The sequence below is a fragment of the Nicotiana sylvestris genome, chromosome 11 (genome assembly GCF_000393655.2).
Source record: "Nicotiana sylvestris chromosome 11, ASM39365v2, whole genome shotgun sequence".
Taxonomy (NCBI): Eukaryota; Viridiplantae; Streptophyta; class Magnoliopsida; order Solanales; family Solanaceae; genus Nicotiana; species Nicotiana sylvestris.
The window spans coordinates 137,093,722-137,112,849 of NC_091067.1; the positions used below are offsets into that span (position 1 = coordinate 137,093,722).

The following is a 19,128-nucleotide window of genomic DNA, read 5'->3' on the forward strand; positions in this document are numbered from 1 at the left end:
AATTTGGTACTGTTTCTGAAAAGGTTTGCAACCTTTCAGAAGATCGGACCGGGTCGCGGGTTATGGGTGATTTGAATTTTTGTTAATTAATTTTAATTAATTAACTGCCTTAATGAAATCAGTATAATAGTAACAAGACAGTTGAAGAGAGGATGACGTAGACAAGAATCAACCTCTTCCCGCTGAGGTTTTGATGTATCGCAGAATCCGAAAAGCAGCTTCTAAATTAAATATTTGAAAAGAATTTTGTCCAAAAATATTAATCAATCAATCTTTGACCGAAGCCGAAGCCGAGCCAAGCAACGACGACGACGGCGGGACTTGCCTTCTTCTTTGTTCTTTAAGAGCTAAAAGATGAGCTTCTCTATATATGCACAAAGATTTTTTTTTTCCTTATATCAACGAGGAACAAAATGCATTAGTAAAATGAACTCATTCAAAACTTTACTTCCTTCCATTTCTTTTCCCACCATTTTTCATTCACACTTCTTTTGTTATTAATAACAAAATCCAACGATTACTTGGACCGTGGGTACACAAAATAAAGGCTTAAACAAGAATTGGAATTTGAAAATGACAAGGTGGACTGCATGTAGTCTACATGCGATGACTAGAAAAAGAATCATGTACTATGAATTTCAGAGTCAGCAATCAACAGACAGTAAGTAAATTAAAGCTCCATTAGGTGTAGTATCTTTCAAACACGTGCTAACTACAGTACTAAGAAGTCTTCATTTTTTCGCTTTCTCTCAGTTTGGTCAGGAAGAGAAATGGTGTAAAATATTAAAAAGATAAAACAACTTGTTCTGTTCATCAATGAAATTCCACATACAAATGAAGAGAGAGAGAATAAAAAATAGCGATATATACGAGAATCTCTACATTAGGAGGAGACGCCCCTGTTACATCACAAGCTCTTATCTTCTTTTTCTTATTTTTTGTTATTATTTATGAAAAATCATTCTAAGTTCAGTGGTTATAAGGCAGACCCGTACACGAAGGAGGTGATTTAAAGCCTTATGTCACGTCCTTAGTTGTTAACTAAGTATACGTACGACACTTGACAACTCGGTCACAATCTTGCACAACTTGCTCACGTTCTTGCTATATCAAGTCAACCTTACTACACTCAAGATCGCTAAGAGAATGAAAGAAAGAACACAAGAGAATTGTTAAAGGAAACTTTGTATTAAAGAGAACTTGAATTGTTTGTTTGATGAATTACAAATGAATAGCTCCCTTTATATACTAGTCTCCTAGGGGCTAGTGTGTAAATATTAATTTTTACACAAGTCTTTGATATTTACAAGATAAGGGTTTTTTCTAGAATTCTCTACAAGCCTAGAAGATTCCAAGGACTTTCCTAGTAAATCCATAAGGATCTAGGTTCTTCGTAAGGAAATGTCCATACCTCTCTAGAATCTTCTCACAAATGCTAGCCTTCTTCTTATGTAAGCTTCCACATGGCATTAATATATGCCAAATGGCGCATATGTGGCATGATGACATGGCGGTCATCACACTCTCCCCCACCCAATATTGCGACGACCGCTGCACAATGCTGCTGCATAAACTCTCGGATCTTATTTTTGAATTGCCACAAGTCTTCATATCATTCCCACGTGGCCTCCTCCGGTGATTGCCCTTTCCAATGGACGAGGAACATAGCGGTGGCTTTTTGCCCTTGTTTTCGCTTGGCCTGGTAATCTATGATAGCCTCAATCTCCCGATCATGCTAAGCGGTGATAGTCATTGGCGCCCGACTTGATTGGCCCCTACTCGGATCTTCCTTATCTTCATGATATGGCTTAAGCATGCTGGCATGGAAGACAGGGTAGATCTTAAGATACGTTGGCATGTCAAGCTTGTATGAGATCTTGCCTACCTTGGCGACGATCTTAAATGGCCCCTCATACTTGCGAATCAGATTCTGATGCATGCCCCGTAGTGCCTTGAACTGTCTTGGGTTAAACTTCACCATGACCATGTCCCCAACTCTATAGTATGTGGGACGCCGCTTACGGTCCGCAAACTTCTTCATCTTCTTATCTGCCTTATCCAAGTAGTACTTAGCAGTCTCGAGCTGCTCCTCCCATCCTCTGGCAATATGATAAGCCCCCAAACTCTTTCCCTCGAACGCGGCTGGTAAGGAATGTGGAGTTTGTGGTTGTTGGCCTGTGGCTAGCTCAAATGGTGTCCGTCCCGTGGACTCACTCCGCTGCAAGTTATAAGAGAATTGGGCGATGTCTATGAGCCTTGCCCAATCTTTCTGATGCGCGCTTACATAATGCCTCAAGTAGCATTCTAGTAAGGCATTGACTCGTTCCATTTGTCCATCTGCCTGTGAGTGGAAACTAGTAGAAAAGTGCAGCTCCGTACCAAGTATGTCAAACAACTCTCTCCAAAAGTTTCCAGTAAAACGGGGGTCTCGATCACTGATTATATGCCTTGGTAAGCCCAATACTTCACCACGTTCTTAAAGAATAGCTTGGCGGCTTCCTTGGCTGTGCAACCTGGTGAGGCGGGCATGAAGGTGGCATATTTGGAAAATCTATCCACGACCACCATAATAGTACCATAACCATCGGACCTTGGTAGGCAAGTGATAAAGTCCATAGTCACGCTCTCCCATGGACACTCTACAACTGGTAGTGGCTCCAAAAGTCCTCCGGGTTGTTATTGCTCAACCTTGTCCTGCTGACATACAAGACAAGTCTGCACATAACATTCTATATCATCTCGCATGCGTGGCCAATAGTAGACTGACTCAACCAAGGCCCTGGTGCGACGTTGGCCTGGATGACTAGCCCACATTGTATCATGACTCTCCTTTATGATCCGCCGTCTAATGTCTCCAAACTTAGGCACGTAGACCCGTCGACCCGCGGTTAGCAATATGCCGTCTTCTACCCAAAAACATCTCTTCTTTCCCTGGTTGGCTAACTCGATAAGTTGTTTGGCTGCTGGATCATGTTGCATGCCTTCTTTTATAGCCTCCCAAATATCCCATCTCGCTGAAGTGATTGCAGCAAGCTCGGCTTTCCGGCTCAAGTCATCGGCTACAACGTTACCTTTGCCCGACTTATACTCCAACGCATAATCAAACTCGGCCAAGAAATCCTACCACCTAGCCTGCTTTGGTGTCAGCTTCTTCTGTGTTTGAAAGTAGCTAGTAGCCACATTATCAGTCTTGACCATGAACCTCGACTCGAGCAGATAATGTCTCCATGTACAAAGGCAACGCACAATGGCAGTCATTTCCTTCTTTTGTACCATGTAATGCCGCTCCATCTCATTTAACTTGCGGCTCTCAAATGCTATGGGATGCTTATCCTGCATCAGGACACCCCCAATGGCAAAGTCTGAGGCATCTGTATGCATCTCAAAAGTCTTGGCAAAGTCAAGTAATGATAAGACTGGCTCCTCTATTACAGCTGCCTTAAGGCCTTCAAACGCCTTTTGACAATGCTCCGTCCAAACCCTGGCTTGTTCTTCTTTAGCAACTCAGTCAATGGTGCGGCCTTTGCTGAGTATGCACTGATGAACCGACGATAGTAGTTAACAAGGCCAAGGAAGGATCTCAACTCAGTTACCTTTATGGGTGCCTCCCACTCCTAGATAACACGTACCTTAACCTCGTCCATGCGTAGCTCGCCATTGCTAATGACATGGCCCAAGAAGTGCACCTTTGATTATGCAAACTCACACTTCTCTCTTTTGATGTATATCTCGTTCTCCCGCAAGACTTGGAAAACCTTCCTTAAGTGCTCCATGTATTCCTCCAAGGTGTTTCTGTAGATGACTATGTCATCTAGGTAGACTACCACGAACTGATCAAGGTAGGGATGAAAAATCTTGTTCATAAGGGTGCAAAGCGTGGCCGGTGCATTGGTTAAGCCGAAGGGCATCACCAACCACTCAAAGGCTCCATATCTCGTCACACATGCTGTCTTTGGCTCATCTCCTTCCGCAATGCGAACCTGGTAGTAGCCCTTTCGAAGATCCACCTTGGTAAAGTACTTGGCTTGCCCAAGTCTATCAAACAAGTCAGCAATGAGCGGGATCGGGTACTTATTCTTCACGGTGACCTTATTAAGTGCTTGGTAGTCTATGCACAAACGCAACGATCCATACTTCTTCTTCTAGAACAATACTGGTGCGCCAAAAGGTGCCTTTGATGGGCGAATGTGACCAACATCTAGCAGCTCCTTCAATTGTTTCTTGAGCTCCTCTAGCTCGGGAGGTGCCATATGATATGGGGCAAATGCGGGTGGCTTAGCCCCTGGCTCCAACTCAATCTTGTAATCCACCTCTCGTCTGGGAGGCAAGTGCTTAGGCAACTCCTCGGGCATGACATCTTTGTTTTCGTTAAGCAACTTCTCTATGCAAGGTGGCACTGTCTCTAGAAATTTTTTGTCTTCCTCCAGACTTGCAATGGTTGCCACGAACGTCGGCTCCCCCTTCTTGATCCCCTTGAAAACCTGCATAGCTGAGAGTTGTGCTTGGATTTGTCCGTGTGGCATAGTCATTGTAGGTACCATGCAAGTTCCTTCTCGCTCCATAGCCAAGAGACGTTGGAGGTAGGGGTTGATTAAAGTATAACAATGTCTAAGAACTCTTGCCCCAATATGATGTCAAAGATATCCATAGCGGTTACGGTAAAGTTTGTCATACATTTCCAAGTTCCCAATTTGACACCAACTCCATTAGCTACCCCACGAGCATTTTGTATCTCGGCATTCACGGTCTTGACGTGAGAGTTGGTTGGAGCAAGCTTCAATTCTAGTCTCTTTGCGGCAGCTTTAGTCATGAAATTATGAGTTGCTCCAGTATCTACCATTGCACGAGCGGGCTTGTTGTTGATGGTGAGATCTACGTACTGATTGCCATTTTTGGTAGGTTGGATAGCTTGCTTCGTGAAAGCACCATATAATCCGATCATACCCAACTGTGCGGTTCCTGGACTCTCTCCTTGTGGTTGTTCCTTTCGCTCATGTACCATGGCACTGAGGCTCTTGAGGTTAGGACAATTCCTAAAGCCATGTGGCCCTCCGCATATATAGCATCCCTTCTTCTCGACCTGCGGCTTCTTCTCGGCATAGCCCTGACGACCACTCGACTTTTTGAAATCTTAAGTCTTGGAGTATTGTTGTTATATCTCCTTGACTTTGCCGCAGTCTCCCCCACCTTTGGCATTGTTAACCTTTGACTCCTTGAAATTGCATTTGTCGTGCTTGTCATGCCTAAAATCCATTAATGATTCGGCCTCCACTATGGCTTGGTCTATTTCAGTGACTTGTCGGTGTTGCAACTCCTGCTTAGCCCAATTTTGCAACCCGTCCATGAAGTGGAACAACGAGTCATCATTGGTCAGGTTGGGGATTTGAAGCATAAGGGTAGTGAACTCCTTGACATAGTTACGTATGCTCCATGTTTCCTTCAATTCCCTAAGCTTGTGCCTTGCCTCGTACAAGACATTGTTTGGAAAGAACTGTCGCTTGAACTTCGCTTTGAACTGATCCCATGTGCTAATAGTACATAGACCTTTATCCACGTCGGCCATCTTCCTTCTCCGCCATAGCATGGCAGTCTCTGAAAGGTACAATAACGCAGTGTTGATCTTGGCCTCGTCATCCCTCACTTTGCCATGCCTGAAGTAGTTTTCCAAGTGCCAAAGGAAGTTTTCCACTTCTTTTGCATCACGAACACCTTTGAACACCGGGGGTTTGGGAGCCTCATCTTGGCCTCCCTCGTCACCACAACATTGCTGGCTACCTCGGTCACGCCAGCATTGACATGCTCCTCGAGTGACTCTATCTTTGCCTTCATAGCATCGATAGTACTCAAAGCCTCCATGAATCTGCACTCTAAGGCAGTGATGGTTTGCCTTAGTTCCATCTCAGTCTGTCTACGTCCCTCCAAGTCATTTCGAATACTCTCAATCTCTTCAAGAGTGTGCCTCTCAAGAACGTTAAGGGTGCCTTCCACATTCCCCAAGCGTTGGCCAAAGATCTCCACGGCGTCCATCCCCACGTTCATCTTCATCACCCACTCTTTACCGAGCGAGACGTCTTCTGGAAGGACCTCCACTTCATCCTCGCTTGCCTCAGTGGCAGATGGTTCTTCAGATGTAAGCCCTTCGTTTGACACAACCTCAGGTGGCACCTCCTGGCTCTTGTTGGTGGCATTCCTCTATTTGCTACGGCCGCTCCTGCCAGCAGCATCCTGGATGACGTTGGCTTGGGTGTTGTCAGCGTTAATTTATCTGTCTTTTGCCATTCCCTTAGTTGAAAACTTCGCTCTGATACTACGTTGACACGTCCTTAGTTGTTAACTAAATACACGTGCGACACTTGACAACTCGCTCACGATATTTCACAACTTGAAACACGATCTTTCACAACTTGCTCACGTTCTTGCTATGTCAAGTCAGTCTTACTACACTCAAGATCGCTAAGAGAATGCAAGAAAGAACACAAGAGAATTGTTAAAGGAAACTTTGTATTAGAGAGAACTTGAATTGTTTGTTTGATGAATTACAAATGAATGACCCCCTTTATATACTAGTCTCCTATGGGCTAGTGTGTAAATATTAATTATTACACAAGTCTTTGATATTTACAAGATAAGGGTTTTTTCTAGAATTCTCTACAAGCCTAGAAGATTCCAAGGTCTTTCCTAGCAAATCCATAAGGATCTAGGTTCTTCGTAAGGAAATGTACATACCTCTCTAGAATCTTCTCACAAATGCTAGCCTTATACTTATGTAAGCTTCCACATGACATTAATATATGCCAAATGGCGCCTATGTGGCATGATGACATGGCGGATCATCACACTTACCTCCAAAATATTAATACCAGATTTTCGGGCGCACTTTTGTTAGATGTCTGATAAAATTAATGGTTTTATTAGTTACAACTTCTTGAATGAGAACGGTAAACCTCTTAGGGTTAGGAAACAATACCCCTTTACCTTTTGAGAGGAAAATGAATTCCCTTTGACCCAAAAGTCAACAAAAAATTAAAATAAAAAACTCTTGCCGGAATTTACAAGTGTCATTATTATCCCTTGACGGAGAGAAACTTAGAATATTACAACAATATGATTAATTTCTTCCTTCAAAGAGAAGCTTCTTCAAAAAATTCTCATTTTACACTAATAGCATAAACTTGGAATGCACTAATACTTAATACAAAGAAGTATAACAAAATAATTACTTTTTCATCCAAAAAGAAATATCTTTAAAAATATGAATTATTACACTAATAACTATTACATGTTGTCAAGGTTCAACGTTCTTTAAAATCTAGTTTTCATTCAAGAAGATTTTCCTTTGGCTTTTGCTCCCTGAAGGTAAACAAATCTATTGGGGCTCTTAATTTATGAGTATATTTATATTTCATATGGATGTTATTTGGTTTTATGGTGTTTTGTTAGGATATGAGAAGATGTGGCAATTGTGGCAACGCGTTATACAATGCCCACAAATCGTACGGGCAGGGAAAGATAAATAGGAAAAGAAATACTTAATCTAGGTTGTGGTAGAGAAGCTGATGGATTACGTATAGATGTTCATAACACGTAGCAGAAGACAATAATAATTCTAGGCAGATCGTTTCGTGTTTAAACTATATTTACATGTCAATAGATCAGATCTAAGACGTACCTGGTGAAGAAAGTTTCGTTTCAAATTTCTTCGATAATGCGAAGACTCTATGCGTATCCACATCGAGACTGACCCTAGCTATCAAATCTTTGAATAATGAAACACGCGAACAAATTGATTGAAAACTTGTGCTGAAACTTTTCTCAAAAATCTCAACTCAAATTAGAAGAATAAGAAATACTTTTCTTGTAATTATATTTTCTCTCTAGGCTTTGTATTACACTCTCACTTTCACAAAGTGGATTTTCTTCTCTAGAATTCGTGTGACTAGGAATAGGTTTTTTTCCCAGAAAATAATTCTTGTCTATCACACTTCTGCGGCAGCCTAACACCCTTCTTATATCATCAATAGGAACGTTTTCCTATTTGGTTAAGGTATTGGTGTAAAAGTTTAGTTTCTAAAATTAAACTTTATATATAATTTTCCTTTTTGAAAATCGAATTTATTCCAAAAGAGAATTTCGGACACGTCCTGGACTAACGTTAGTCCAACTCTAAATTGGATCTAACAAATTAGTCACCATTAATATTTATATAAATATCTTATATAAACAAATATTACTTGCATGCACTAAATATATATCACATATATATTTTTAAGAGATATAATTTAATTTCTATTTTAAATAGAAAATTTCAATTTGTTCACAATATTAATTATATCTTTTGTGCTAGTAAAGAATATAATAATATCTTATTTGGACTGATAATTTAATTTATTTGACTAATTAAATTCTTTAATTTAATTATCAAATAATTTAATTAATCCTTTAGCAAGGATCAGAACACTCGTTAGTGTGCGACCCCATAGGTTTAATACTAAGCCGGTAGTAAATTGATCACATCACTATACTAATCAAGGGTGGCATCTAGCAACACTCCTTAACGACCGGATAGAAAGAAGTATACAATTTACTTTCACGAACCAGTAGAAGAATAATGTAGTAATTCCTTCTGTCCTTATAGCTCTGGGTCACCCTAGGATATGGTTCAACTGTCAAATCCAAATAGGCGACCAACTATGTATTCATGTCAAATATAATCGACCATTGAATGACCTAAGAAACTCGTTTCTTCTTTCATTCAATCGCCCTCACCAAGGTCTTAGTTTGGTCGTTTATAATTCATGACAACATGGAGCTTAAACTCATTATCAAGAGTTGACAGATTCCATCTTGATCAATCACTAATTCTACAAGTATTCAATCGTACCCAATATCCTTTCAGCTATCGCCCTAGGGCCATAGGTGTCTAGTATTAAAGCACAATAAATAACTTGTCAATTACTATGACGATCTCAGGTCAAAGGAAACTTTTACATCACATTCTTCAAGAGAATATCCTATTGACAGTTTATGCTAATTCTAACCATTAGGAATTATCCAATGAGTCGGTTCAATGATCATATCTCTATATGCATCATCTATCTATGTAATTTAGTTAATGAGATCAACTAATCTTTATCCCATAAAGACGATCACATAAATATTGATCTAACCGGATTACTAATGTCCAAATTAATAATCCTACGATCAAGAACAAATTTAGATTAAATTGTAAGAGACTTTGCTCTCATTATCATGATCTCTATCACGATGTCAAGTATCAAAATTTAATCAAGGACCTTATCAAATTAATCATGCAATTAATAACATTGATAAAAGAATATCAAATGCCATATATATTTTATATCAAATAACGTTCACAAAAATATGTTCAAATCATCAAATATGATATTGGATCTAGGGCATATCTACTATATCCCTAACAATCTCCCACTTGCACTAGAGCCAATCGCTCTTGTACTTCATTCCCAATTTCCAATTGTCCTTGTCATACTCCTTTGCGCCAAGAGCTTTAGTGAATGGGTCTGCAGCATTTTCTTTTCCATCAACCTTTTGAATCTCAACGTCTCCACGTTCAATGATCTCTCTTATCAAGTGATACCTTCGTAGAACGTGTTTGGATTTTTGGTGTGATCTTGGTTCTTTTGCTTGAGCAATGGCTCCAGTATTGTCACACAACAGTGGAACCGCACCTTCTATTGAAGGAACCACACCAAGTTCAGTTAAGAACTGTCACAACCCAGTTTTTCCCACCTTCGGGAGTCGTGATGGCGCCTACTAATGTAAGCTAGGCAAGCCAATTCTTGAACAAATTACCTTTATCCATTTTATACCCTTTTAGCAATTATAAGGCACTAACTTTTAAGCAACGAAATTTAACTTAAGCGGAAGAAAAACAATAAACTAGCTGACATGAATACAATACAGCTGTTTAACCAAAAACTTCCCAGAACTGGAGTCATAGTTTCACACACGGTCTAAGAGTACAACAAGTAAAAGTCTAAAATAAATTAATACAATACTGTCTCTGGAAATACATGAAATAAACAGGAATAAAGGAAGATAGGAGGTGACACCAAAGCCCGCGGACGTCTGCAGGACTACCTCGGGTTGCCCGTGTAGACTGAAGACAACACCCTTACTGCGGTCCAAGCGCTCTGGTATCAGTATCTGCACACAGTGCAGAGTATAGTATCAGCACAACCGACCCCATGTGCTGGTAAGTGCCTAGCTTAACCTCGGCGAAGTAGTGACGAGGCTAGGACCAGACTACCAAATAAACTTGTGCAGTTATATAATATACAACGGAAAGTAAAAAAGGAATAAACAAGTAAAGATGGGAGGGGGAAAACATGCTTCGGGGAATAACAAGTAACAATAGAATATCAAAAGGACTATAAAGGAACCAAAATCCAACTACTAACAAGGATAAGGTAAACAAAGGCAGAATTCACTTTCATTTCACATCTTGTAGCAGGCGTGCAAACCGATCCCATTTCATTTATCTCGTTGCAAGCGTGCAACCTGATCCCATTTCACATGTCTCATTGCAGGCGTGCAACCTGATCCCATTTCACATATCTCGTTGCAGGCGTGCAACCCGCTCCCATTTTATTTATCTCGTTGCAGGCGTGCAACCCGATCTCATTTCGCATATCTCATTGCAGGCGTGCAACCCAATCCCATTTCACATATCTCGTTGCAGGCGTGCAACCCGCTCCCATTTCACATATCTCGTTGCAGGCGTACAACCCGCTCCCATTTCATATATCTTGTGGCAGGCATTCCACCGGCTCCCATTTCATATATCTTGTGGCAGACGTGCCACCCGCTCTCATTTACAAATCAACAACAATCACATAGAATCCCGGCAAGGGAACAAGAGCAATATAACAACATCCCGGTAAGGGAACAAGAGCAATATAACAACATCCCGGCAAGGGAACAATAATATTTCAATAACATGTGAAGTGCAATAAACTACAATGGAGTCATAACAATTACAATACAAGACTCACGAGCATGCTTGACACCGACGTATAGATACTCGTCACCATGCCTATACGTCGTACTCCACAATTAACACATAGCAAATAAGACACGACTCCTAATCCCTCAAGCTAAGGTTAGACCAAACACTTACCTCGATGCCACAAACACAATTCAAGCCTCTACTATCTCTTTACCTCTTGATTCCACCACCAATTTGCTCGTATCTAGCCACAAGTTACTTGATTACATCAATAAACGCTAAATGAATCAACTCCAATGCATGAAAATGAGTTTTTCAAAGTTTTACCCAAAAAGTCAAAAATTGCCCCCGGGACCACATGGCCAAAACCCGAGGTTCGAACCAAAACTCGATTACCCATTCCACCACGAACCCAAATATATAATTTGTTTTGAAATCGGATCTCAAATCGAGGTCCAAATCCCCAAATTTTGAAAAACCTAGGTTCTACCCAAAACACCCAATTTACCCCATGAAAATCATTGATTTTGAGTTGAAATCATGTGAAAAGATATTAATGATTGAAGAAAACGAGTTAAAATTGACTTACAATCGATTTGGAAGAAGAGTTGTACTTGAAAAATTGCCCTAGGGAGTTTATATTTTGAAAAGATGTGAAAAATGGTTGATTTTCGGCTAAGTATAAAAGTTGCAGGTCGCAGGTATGGGAAATGCGAACAGGGTTTCGCAATTGCGAACCCCGACCTCTGCTATGTTGGGAATTGCGAAGGGGGTTCTCACATTTGCGAGATGGGAAATGCGAAAGGTGCGTCGCAATTGCGACGATTGGCTTTAAGGGAGGGGATCACATTTGCGATAGAATCGCAATTGCGAGGATAGAATGGTCTGGGCCTCTTTTGCATTTGCGACAGGCCTCTGGCATTGGCGAGCTAGGCTCCGCAAATGCGAAGCCTGTAGGCCTGCAATGCAACAGCTGAAAATCTGCAATTCTTCCAAGGCTAGAATTCACCTCGTGGCCTATCCAAAACTCACTCGAGCCCTCGGGGCTCCAAACCAATCATGCACACTAACCTAAAAACATCATAAGGACTCGCTCGTGCATTCAAATCACTAAAATAATATCAAAAACTATGAATTTAGCATTAAAATCATGAAATTTTCTTAAGAACTTTAAATTTTCAATTTTCTCAAAAACGATCTGATTCACGTCGTCTCGAGTCCGTTTTTTTACCAAATTTCACAAACTTATCTTAAATCACATATAAGACTTGTACCGGGAACCGGAACCAAAATACGGGCCTGGCACTATCAAGTTCTAATCACAATTCATTTCCAAATCTCATAAATAATTTCAGAAAACAATTTTCTTGAAAAAATTTAATTCTCGGGCTTGAGACCTCGGAATTCGATTCCGTGCATACGCCTAAGTCCCATATTTTCCTACGGACCCTCCAGGACCGTCAAATTACGGGTCCGGGTCCGTTTACCCAAAATGTTGATCGAAGTCAACTTAATTCATTTTATAGTCAAAAGTTATCATTATTCACATATTTTCACATAATGGCTTTCCGGTTATGCACCCGGACTACGCACGCAAAGCGAGGTGATGCTGAAAGAGGTTTTTAAGGCCTCAGGATGCAGAATTTATTTTAAAACAAGTGATCACATTCTCCACCTCTAAAACAATCGTTCGTCCTCGAACGGACAGAAGTAGAAAGTACCTAAGTCGGGGAAAAGATGAGGATAACGGCTTCGCATATCGGACTCGAACTCCCGAGTCGATGCCTCAGCAGGATGACCTCTCCACTAAACACGAAAAGAAGGAAAACTGTTTGATCTCAACTGACGAACCTGCCTATCTAGAATAGCTACCGGCTCCTCCTCATAAGACAAGTCCTTGTCCAACTAGACAGTGCTAAAATCTAACACATGAGATGGATCGCTGTGATACTTCCGAAGCATGGATACATGAAATAATGGATGCACGGTTGATAAGCTCGGTAGCAACGCAAGTCTATAAGTCACCTCTCCCACTCGGTAAAGAATCTCAAATGGGACAATGAACCAAGGGATAAGCTTGCCCTTCTTCCCAAATCTCATCACGCCCTTCATAGGCGACACTCGAAGCAATACCGGCTCACGGACCATGAATGCCAAATCAAGAACCTTGCGGTCGGCATAACTCTTTTGCCTGGACTGAGCTGTACGAAGCCTATCCTAAATAATCTTGACCTTGTCCAAGGAATCCTGAACCAGATCCGTACCCAACAACCGAGCCTCTCCCGGCTCAAACCATCCAACCGGAGACCGACACCGCCTACCATATAAAGCCTCATAAGGAGCCATCTAAATGCTCGACTAGAAGCTGTTGTTGTAGGCAAACTCTGCTAAAGGTAAAAACTGATCCCACGATCCTCCAAAGTCAATGAAACAAGATCAGAGCATATCCTCCAAAATCTGAATGGTCCGCTCGAACTGCCCGTCCGTCTGAGGATGAAACGCTGTGCTCAACTCAACCCTGTGCCCAACTCTCGCTGAACTGCTCTCCAGAAATGTGAGGTAAACTGCGTACCTCGATCCGAAATGATAGACACGGGCATACCATGAAGACGAACAATCTCCTGGATATAGATCTCAGCTAACCTCTCAGAAGAATAGGAAACCGTCATAAGAATGAAATGCGTTGACTTGGTCAACCTATCAACAATAACCCACACTGCATCGAGCTTCCTCTGAGTCCGTGGGAGTCTAACAACAAAGTCCATAGTGATACGCTCCCACTTCCACTCAGGAATCTCAATCTGTTGAAATAAACCACCGGGCCTCTGATGCTCGTACTTAACCTATTGACAATTCAAACGCCGAGCCACATATGAAACGATATCCTTCTTCATCCTCCGCCACCAATAATGCTGTTGCAAGTCCTGATACATCTTTGCAGCGCCCGAATGAATATACTACTGGGAGCTATGGGCCTCCTCTAAAATCAACTCTCGGTGTCCATCCACATTAGGCACACAAACTTGATCCTGCAACCTCAAAACTCCATCATCTCCTAAGGTAATATGCTTAGAACCTCTGTGTTGCACCGTGTCTCTAAGGACACACAAATGAGGATCATCATACTGCCGATCACGGATACGCTCCATTAAAGAAGAATGAGCGACTATGCAAGCTAACACACAATTGGGCTCAGAAACATCCAACCTCACGAACTGATTAGCCAAAGCCTGAATATCCAAAGCAAGCGGTCTCTCACCGACCGGAATATAAGCAAGACTGCCCATACTGGCTGACTTCCTACTCAAAGCATCGGCCACCACATTGGCCTTTCCCTGATGATATAAGATGGTGATATCATAGTCCTTTACCAAACTCCAACCACCTTCTCTGCCTCAAATTCAACTCCTTTTGCTTGAAAAAATATTGTAGACTCTTATGATCTGTGGACACCTCACATACCACGCCATACAGATAATGCCCTCAAATATTCAACGCATGAACAATGGCTGTTAACTCCAAATCATGAACTGGATAGTCCTTCTCATGAAACTTCAACTGCCGCGAAGCATAGGCAATGACCTTGCCATCTTGCATCAATACCGCACCAAGTCCAATACGTGATGCATCACAATAAACTGTATAAGGCCCTAGACCTGTGGGCAAAACCAACACCGGTGCCGTAGTCAGAGTTGTCTTAAGCTTCTGAAAGCTCGCCTCACACTCATCTGACCATCTGAACTGGTCCACCTCTAATACCTCTACCTCCACCTCTAGTACCTCTACCCCTACCTCTAGCTGGCTGGGGGGGGGGGCTGTGGAACACTCGGTGCCTGAACCATGGCATGGGAACCCTGATGTTGAGAGCTGCTCGATGCTCGAGGGCAATACCTAGCAATGTGCCTCATGTCGCCACAAGTAAAACAAGCCCTTAGCTGCTGAGGCTGACGACCCTGGAAACTCTGAAGCGGCGGTGCACTGATAGGAGCTGGTGGTGCACTATAGGACTGCTGATCAGAATACTGTATATGGGACCACAACCACCTGAAGCACCGTGAGAAACCTAAATTGCTGCCTGAAAAGTCCGGGAAGGATGGCCCCTACCATATGAATCCCTACCTCTAAACGAGGTACCACTAAATCGGCCTGAATGATGAGGCCTCTTGTCAGACCCCTGACCACCTCTCTGTGATAGAACCATCTCAACTCTTCGGGCCACATTGGCCGCCTCTTGGAAAGATATCTCACTTCTAGTCTCCCTAGCCATCTGAAGACGAATAGGCTAAATAAGTCCATCAATGAACCTCCTCACCTTCTCTCTCTCTCTCTCTCTCTCTCTCTCTCAGTGGGAAGTATGATAAGAGCATGATGGGCCAAGGTGATGAATCTGGTCTCATACTGGGTAACGGTCATAGAACCCTGCTGGAGATGCTCAAACTGCCTCCGATAGGCCTTTCTCTAAGTGATGGGGAGAAACTTCTCCAAATATAGCTGAGTAAACTACTCCCAAGTCAAAGCTGGCGATCCGACTGGTCTAGCCAAACAATAATCTCTCCACCAAGTCTTGGCAGATCCAGACAAGCGAAAAGTAGCAAAATTGACCCCATTGGTCTCAACTATCACCATGTTCCTAGGAACCTCATGTCAACTGTCTAGATAATCCTGGGGATCCTCAGAAGATACGCCGCTAAAAGTAGTAGTGAAGAGCTTGGTGAACCTGTCCAACCTCCACAAAGCATTGGCAGACATCGCTGCTCCATCACCGGTCTATGATACCACACCCGGCTGAACTGCTTCAACAAGCTAAACTGCTGGAGTCTGAAACTGGGAAGCTACATGCTCCCGAGTGTGAGTAGCAGGAGTCTGGTCTCCTCCTTCAGCCTGAGAGACGACTGGTGCTACAGGAAGCAAGCTTGCCCGGGTGAGACTCTCCATAAGGCTCACTAGACAGACCAAAGCATCTTGGAGTACTGGGGTAGCAATAAAACTCTCTGGGACCTGAGCTGGGCCTACTGGAACTGTTGGGGCCAGAACCTCATCATTAAAGTCAACCTAAGGCTCCGCCGCTAGTGCTGCTGCTCTAGGCTGAGTTCTGCCCCTCCTCAGCCTCTAACACGGCCTCGGCCTCGCCCTATGCCCCTCGTGGGAGCTACTACCGGGTGCTCGGGCTACTGGTCAGTGGATGAGGAATCGCGTGTTCTCGCCATCTATGAAAGAACAGAGTAGAAATTCAATTAGCATTGAGAAACCAAACCACACGACAGGAAGGAATAATTGTGAAGTTTTTCCTAACCCTGTAGCCTCTGGGGATTAATACAAATGTCTCCATACCGATCCCTCAGACTCTACTAACCTTGTCTGTGAGCTGTGAGACCCATGTAACCTAGAGCTCTGATACCAACTTGTCACGACCCGGTTTTCCCCACCTTCAAGAGTCGTGATAACGCCTACTAATGTGAGCTAGACAATCCAATTCTTGAACAGATTACCTTTATCCATTTTTATACCCTTTTAGCAATTATGAAGCACTAACTTTTAAACAACAAAATTTAACTTAAGAGGAAGATATATGAAATGGGAGCGGGTGGCACGCCTTCCATAAGATATATGAAATGGGAGCGAGTGGCACGCCTGCCACAAGATATATAAAATGGGAGCGGGTTACACGCCTGCAACGAGATATGTGAAATGGGAGTGGGTTGCATGCCTGCAACGAGATATGTGAAATGGGATCGGGTTGCACACCTGCAACGAGATATGTGAAATGGGATCTGGTTTAACGCTTGCAACGAGATAAATAAAATGGGGTCGTGTTGCACGCCTGCAACAACATGTGAAATGAAAGTGAATTATGCCTTTGTTTTCCTTATCTTTGTTAGTAGTTGGATTTTGATTCCTTTATAATCCTCTTGATATTCTCTTGTTACTTGTTATTCCCTGAAGCATGTTTTCCCCCTCCCATCTTTACTTGTTTATTCCTATTTTACTTTTCGCTGTATAGTATATAGCTGCACAAGTTTATTTGGTAGTCCGGTCCTAGCCTCATCACTACTTCGCCGAGGTTAGGCTAGGCACTTACCAGCACATGGGGTCAGTTGTGCTGATACTACAATCTGCACTGTGTGCAGATACTGATACCGGAGCGCTTGGACCATAGTGAGGGTGCTGTCTTCAGTCCACACAGGCGACCCGAGGTAGTCCTGCAGACGTCCGCGGGCCTTGGCATTACCTCTTATCTTCCTTTATTCCTGTTTCTTTCATGTATTTCCAGAGACAGTGTTGTATTAATTTCTTTCAGACCTTTACTTGTAGTAATCTTAGACTGTTTATGATACTATGACTCCAGTTCTGGGAAGTTTTTGGTTAAACAACTGTATTGGATTCATGCTCAGCTAGTTTATTGTTTTTCTTCCACTTAAGTTAAATTCCGATGTTTAAAAGTTAGTGCTTCATAATTGCTAAAAGGGTATAAAAAATGGATAAAGGTAATATGTTCAATAATTGGCTTGCCTAGCTCATATTAGCAAGCGCCATCACGACTCCCAAAGGTGGGGAAAACTCGGTCGTGATAAGAACGTTTTCATCCATACAGCTTCCTTAGCAACTTCACTAGCTGCTATATATTTTGCTTCAGTCATTGAATTAGCTACTGTAGCTTGTTTGGAACTTTTCCAACTCACTGCACCACCATTTAAGGTGAATACATAACCAGAAATAGATTTGCTCTCATCTTTATCTGAAGAGAAACTTGCATCAGTATAATCTTCAAGTTTCAACTCAGAATCTCCATAGACGATGAATTGGCCTTTAGTCCTTCTTAAGTACTTAAGAATGGTCTTCACCACCTTCCAACGTTCCTCACCAGGATTTGCCTGATATCTGCTAGTCACTCCAAGTTCATAAGCCACATTAGGACGTGTACATGTCATGGTATACATGATAGCTCCCACTGCACTAGCATATGGGATCCTACTCATGCGTTCTCTCTCTTCAGGTGTTTTAGGACAATCCTCCCTACTGAGAGTAATTCTAGTGCTTATTGGTAGATAGCCTCTTTTGGAATTATCCATGTTATACCTCTTTAAGATGGTATCAATGTACAAAGACTAGGAAAGTCCAAGCAGCTTCCTAGATCTATCTCTATAGATCTTTATTCCTAATATATAAGCTACTTCTCCGAAGTTCTTCATGGAGAACTGTTCAGATAGCCAAATCTTGGTACTTTGCAATGCCAGTATGTCATTTCCTATGAGCAATATATCATCAACATACAATACTAAGAATATAATTGTGCTCCCACTAACCTTTTTGTACACACAAGGTTCTTCTTTGCATCTAACGAAATTGAACTTTTCAATTGTCTTGTTAAAGTGAATATTCCAACTTCGAGAAGCTTGCTTTAGTCCATAAATATGTCTTTGTAGCTTGCATATCTTATTATGATCAGGCGGAGATACGAAACCTTCAGGCTGTGTCACGTGCACATCCTCTTCTAGCTCAACATTAAGCAAAATTATATTCACATCCATTTGCCATATTTCATTGTCAGAACCTTATGTCACCTCTTCATAGGTCGCAGGGTCATCATCATTATGATCAACCTCATTTTATACATCATCTTTTACCATTAGATTTAATCTAGTTGGTACATGATGTTCTCGTGTAGACCTTCTAAGAGGTGCTTGTACAACATGTTTACCTTGTGCTGGATTTGGTTGTTGTTCAATTTGGTTTGGAACTAGTTCATTAACTTGTTCTTGAACTACATTTAGTTCTTGAACTTCAACCATTGAAGATGACAACTTCCTTGTCAACTTCAAAACATCCAATAAAGGTTCTTCAACTTGGGTCTCATGATCTTTACATTGTATTGATTCATTAGTTTCTTGAACTTCATCAAGTTCTATTTCTCCATTATAATTTTCTTCTAAAAGAAATTCCCTTTCCAAAAAGGTTGCTCCTCTGGCCACAAACACTTTATGGTCAGAAGGGTGATAGAAATAATATCCCATTGTTTTCTTGGGATATCCAATGAACCTACACTTATTAGATCTTGAGTCAAGTTTATCAGACTGTAGTCTCTTAACATAAGCTGGACAACCCCAAACTTTAATAAGTTTAAGGTTAGGCTTACATCCTTT

General features: G+C 41.9%; 3 protein-coding genes across 3 annotated transcripts; all 3 read right to left on the reverse strand.

The window, feature by feature from the left end:
• Positions 1 to 3,120: 3,120 nt before the first annotated feature.
• LOC138881710 (uncharacterized) lies at positions 3,121 to 4,529 on the reverse strand. Its single transcript, XM_070161959.1, has 2 exons — positions 4,155 to 4,529; positions 3,121 to 3,333 (listed from the first exon to the last, which is right to left on the reverse strand). Exons 1-2 carry the CDS (start codon positions 4,527 to 4,529, stop codon positions 3,121 to 3,123), a joined length of 588 nt encoding a protein of 195 aa, XP_070018060.1.
• A 623-nt stretch (positions 4,530 to 5,152) lies between these two features.
• Positions 5,153 to 6,027, reverse strand: LOC138881711 (uncharacterized). Its single transcript, XM_070161960.1, has 2 exons — positions 5,913 to 6,027; positions 5,153 to 5,823 (listed from the first exon to the last, which is right to left on the reverse strand). Exons 1-2 carry the CDS (start codon positions 6,025 to 6,027, stop codon positions 5,153 to 5,155), a joined length of 786 nt encoding a protein of 261 aa, XP_070018061.1.
• A 3,426-nt stretch (positions 6,028 to 9,453) lies between these two features.
• On the reverse strand, positions 9,454 to 18,057 carry LOC138881712 (secreted RxLR effector protein 161-like). The gene is made up of 2 exons (XM_070161961.1): positions 17,578 to 18,057; positions 9,454 to 9,564 (listed from the first exon to the last, which is right to left on the reverse strand). Exons 1-2 carry the CDS (start codon positions 18,055 to 18,057, stop codon positions 9,454 to 9,456), a joined length of 591 nt encoding a protein of 196 aa, XP_070018062.1.
• Positions 18,058 to 19,128: the final 1,071 nt, after the last annotated feature.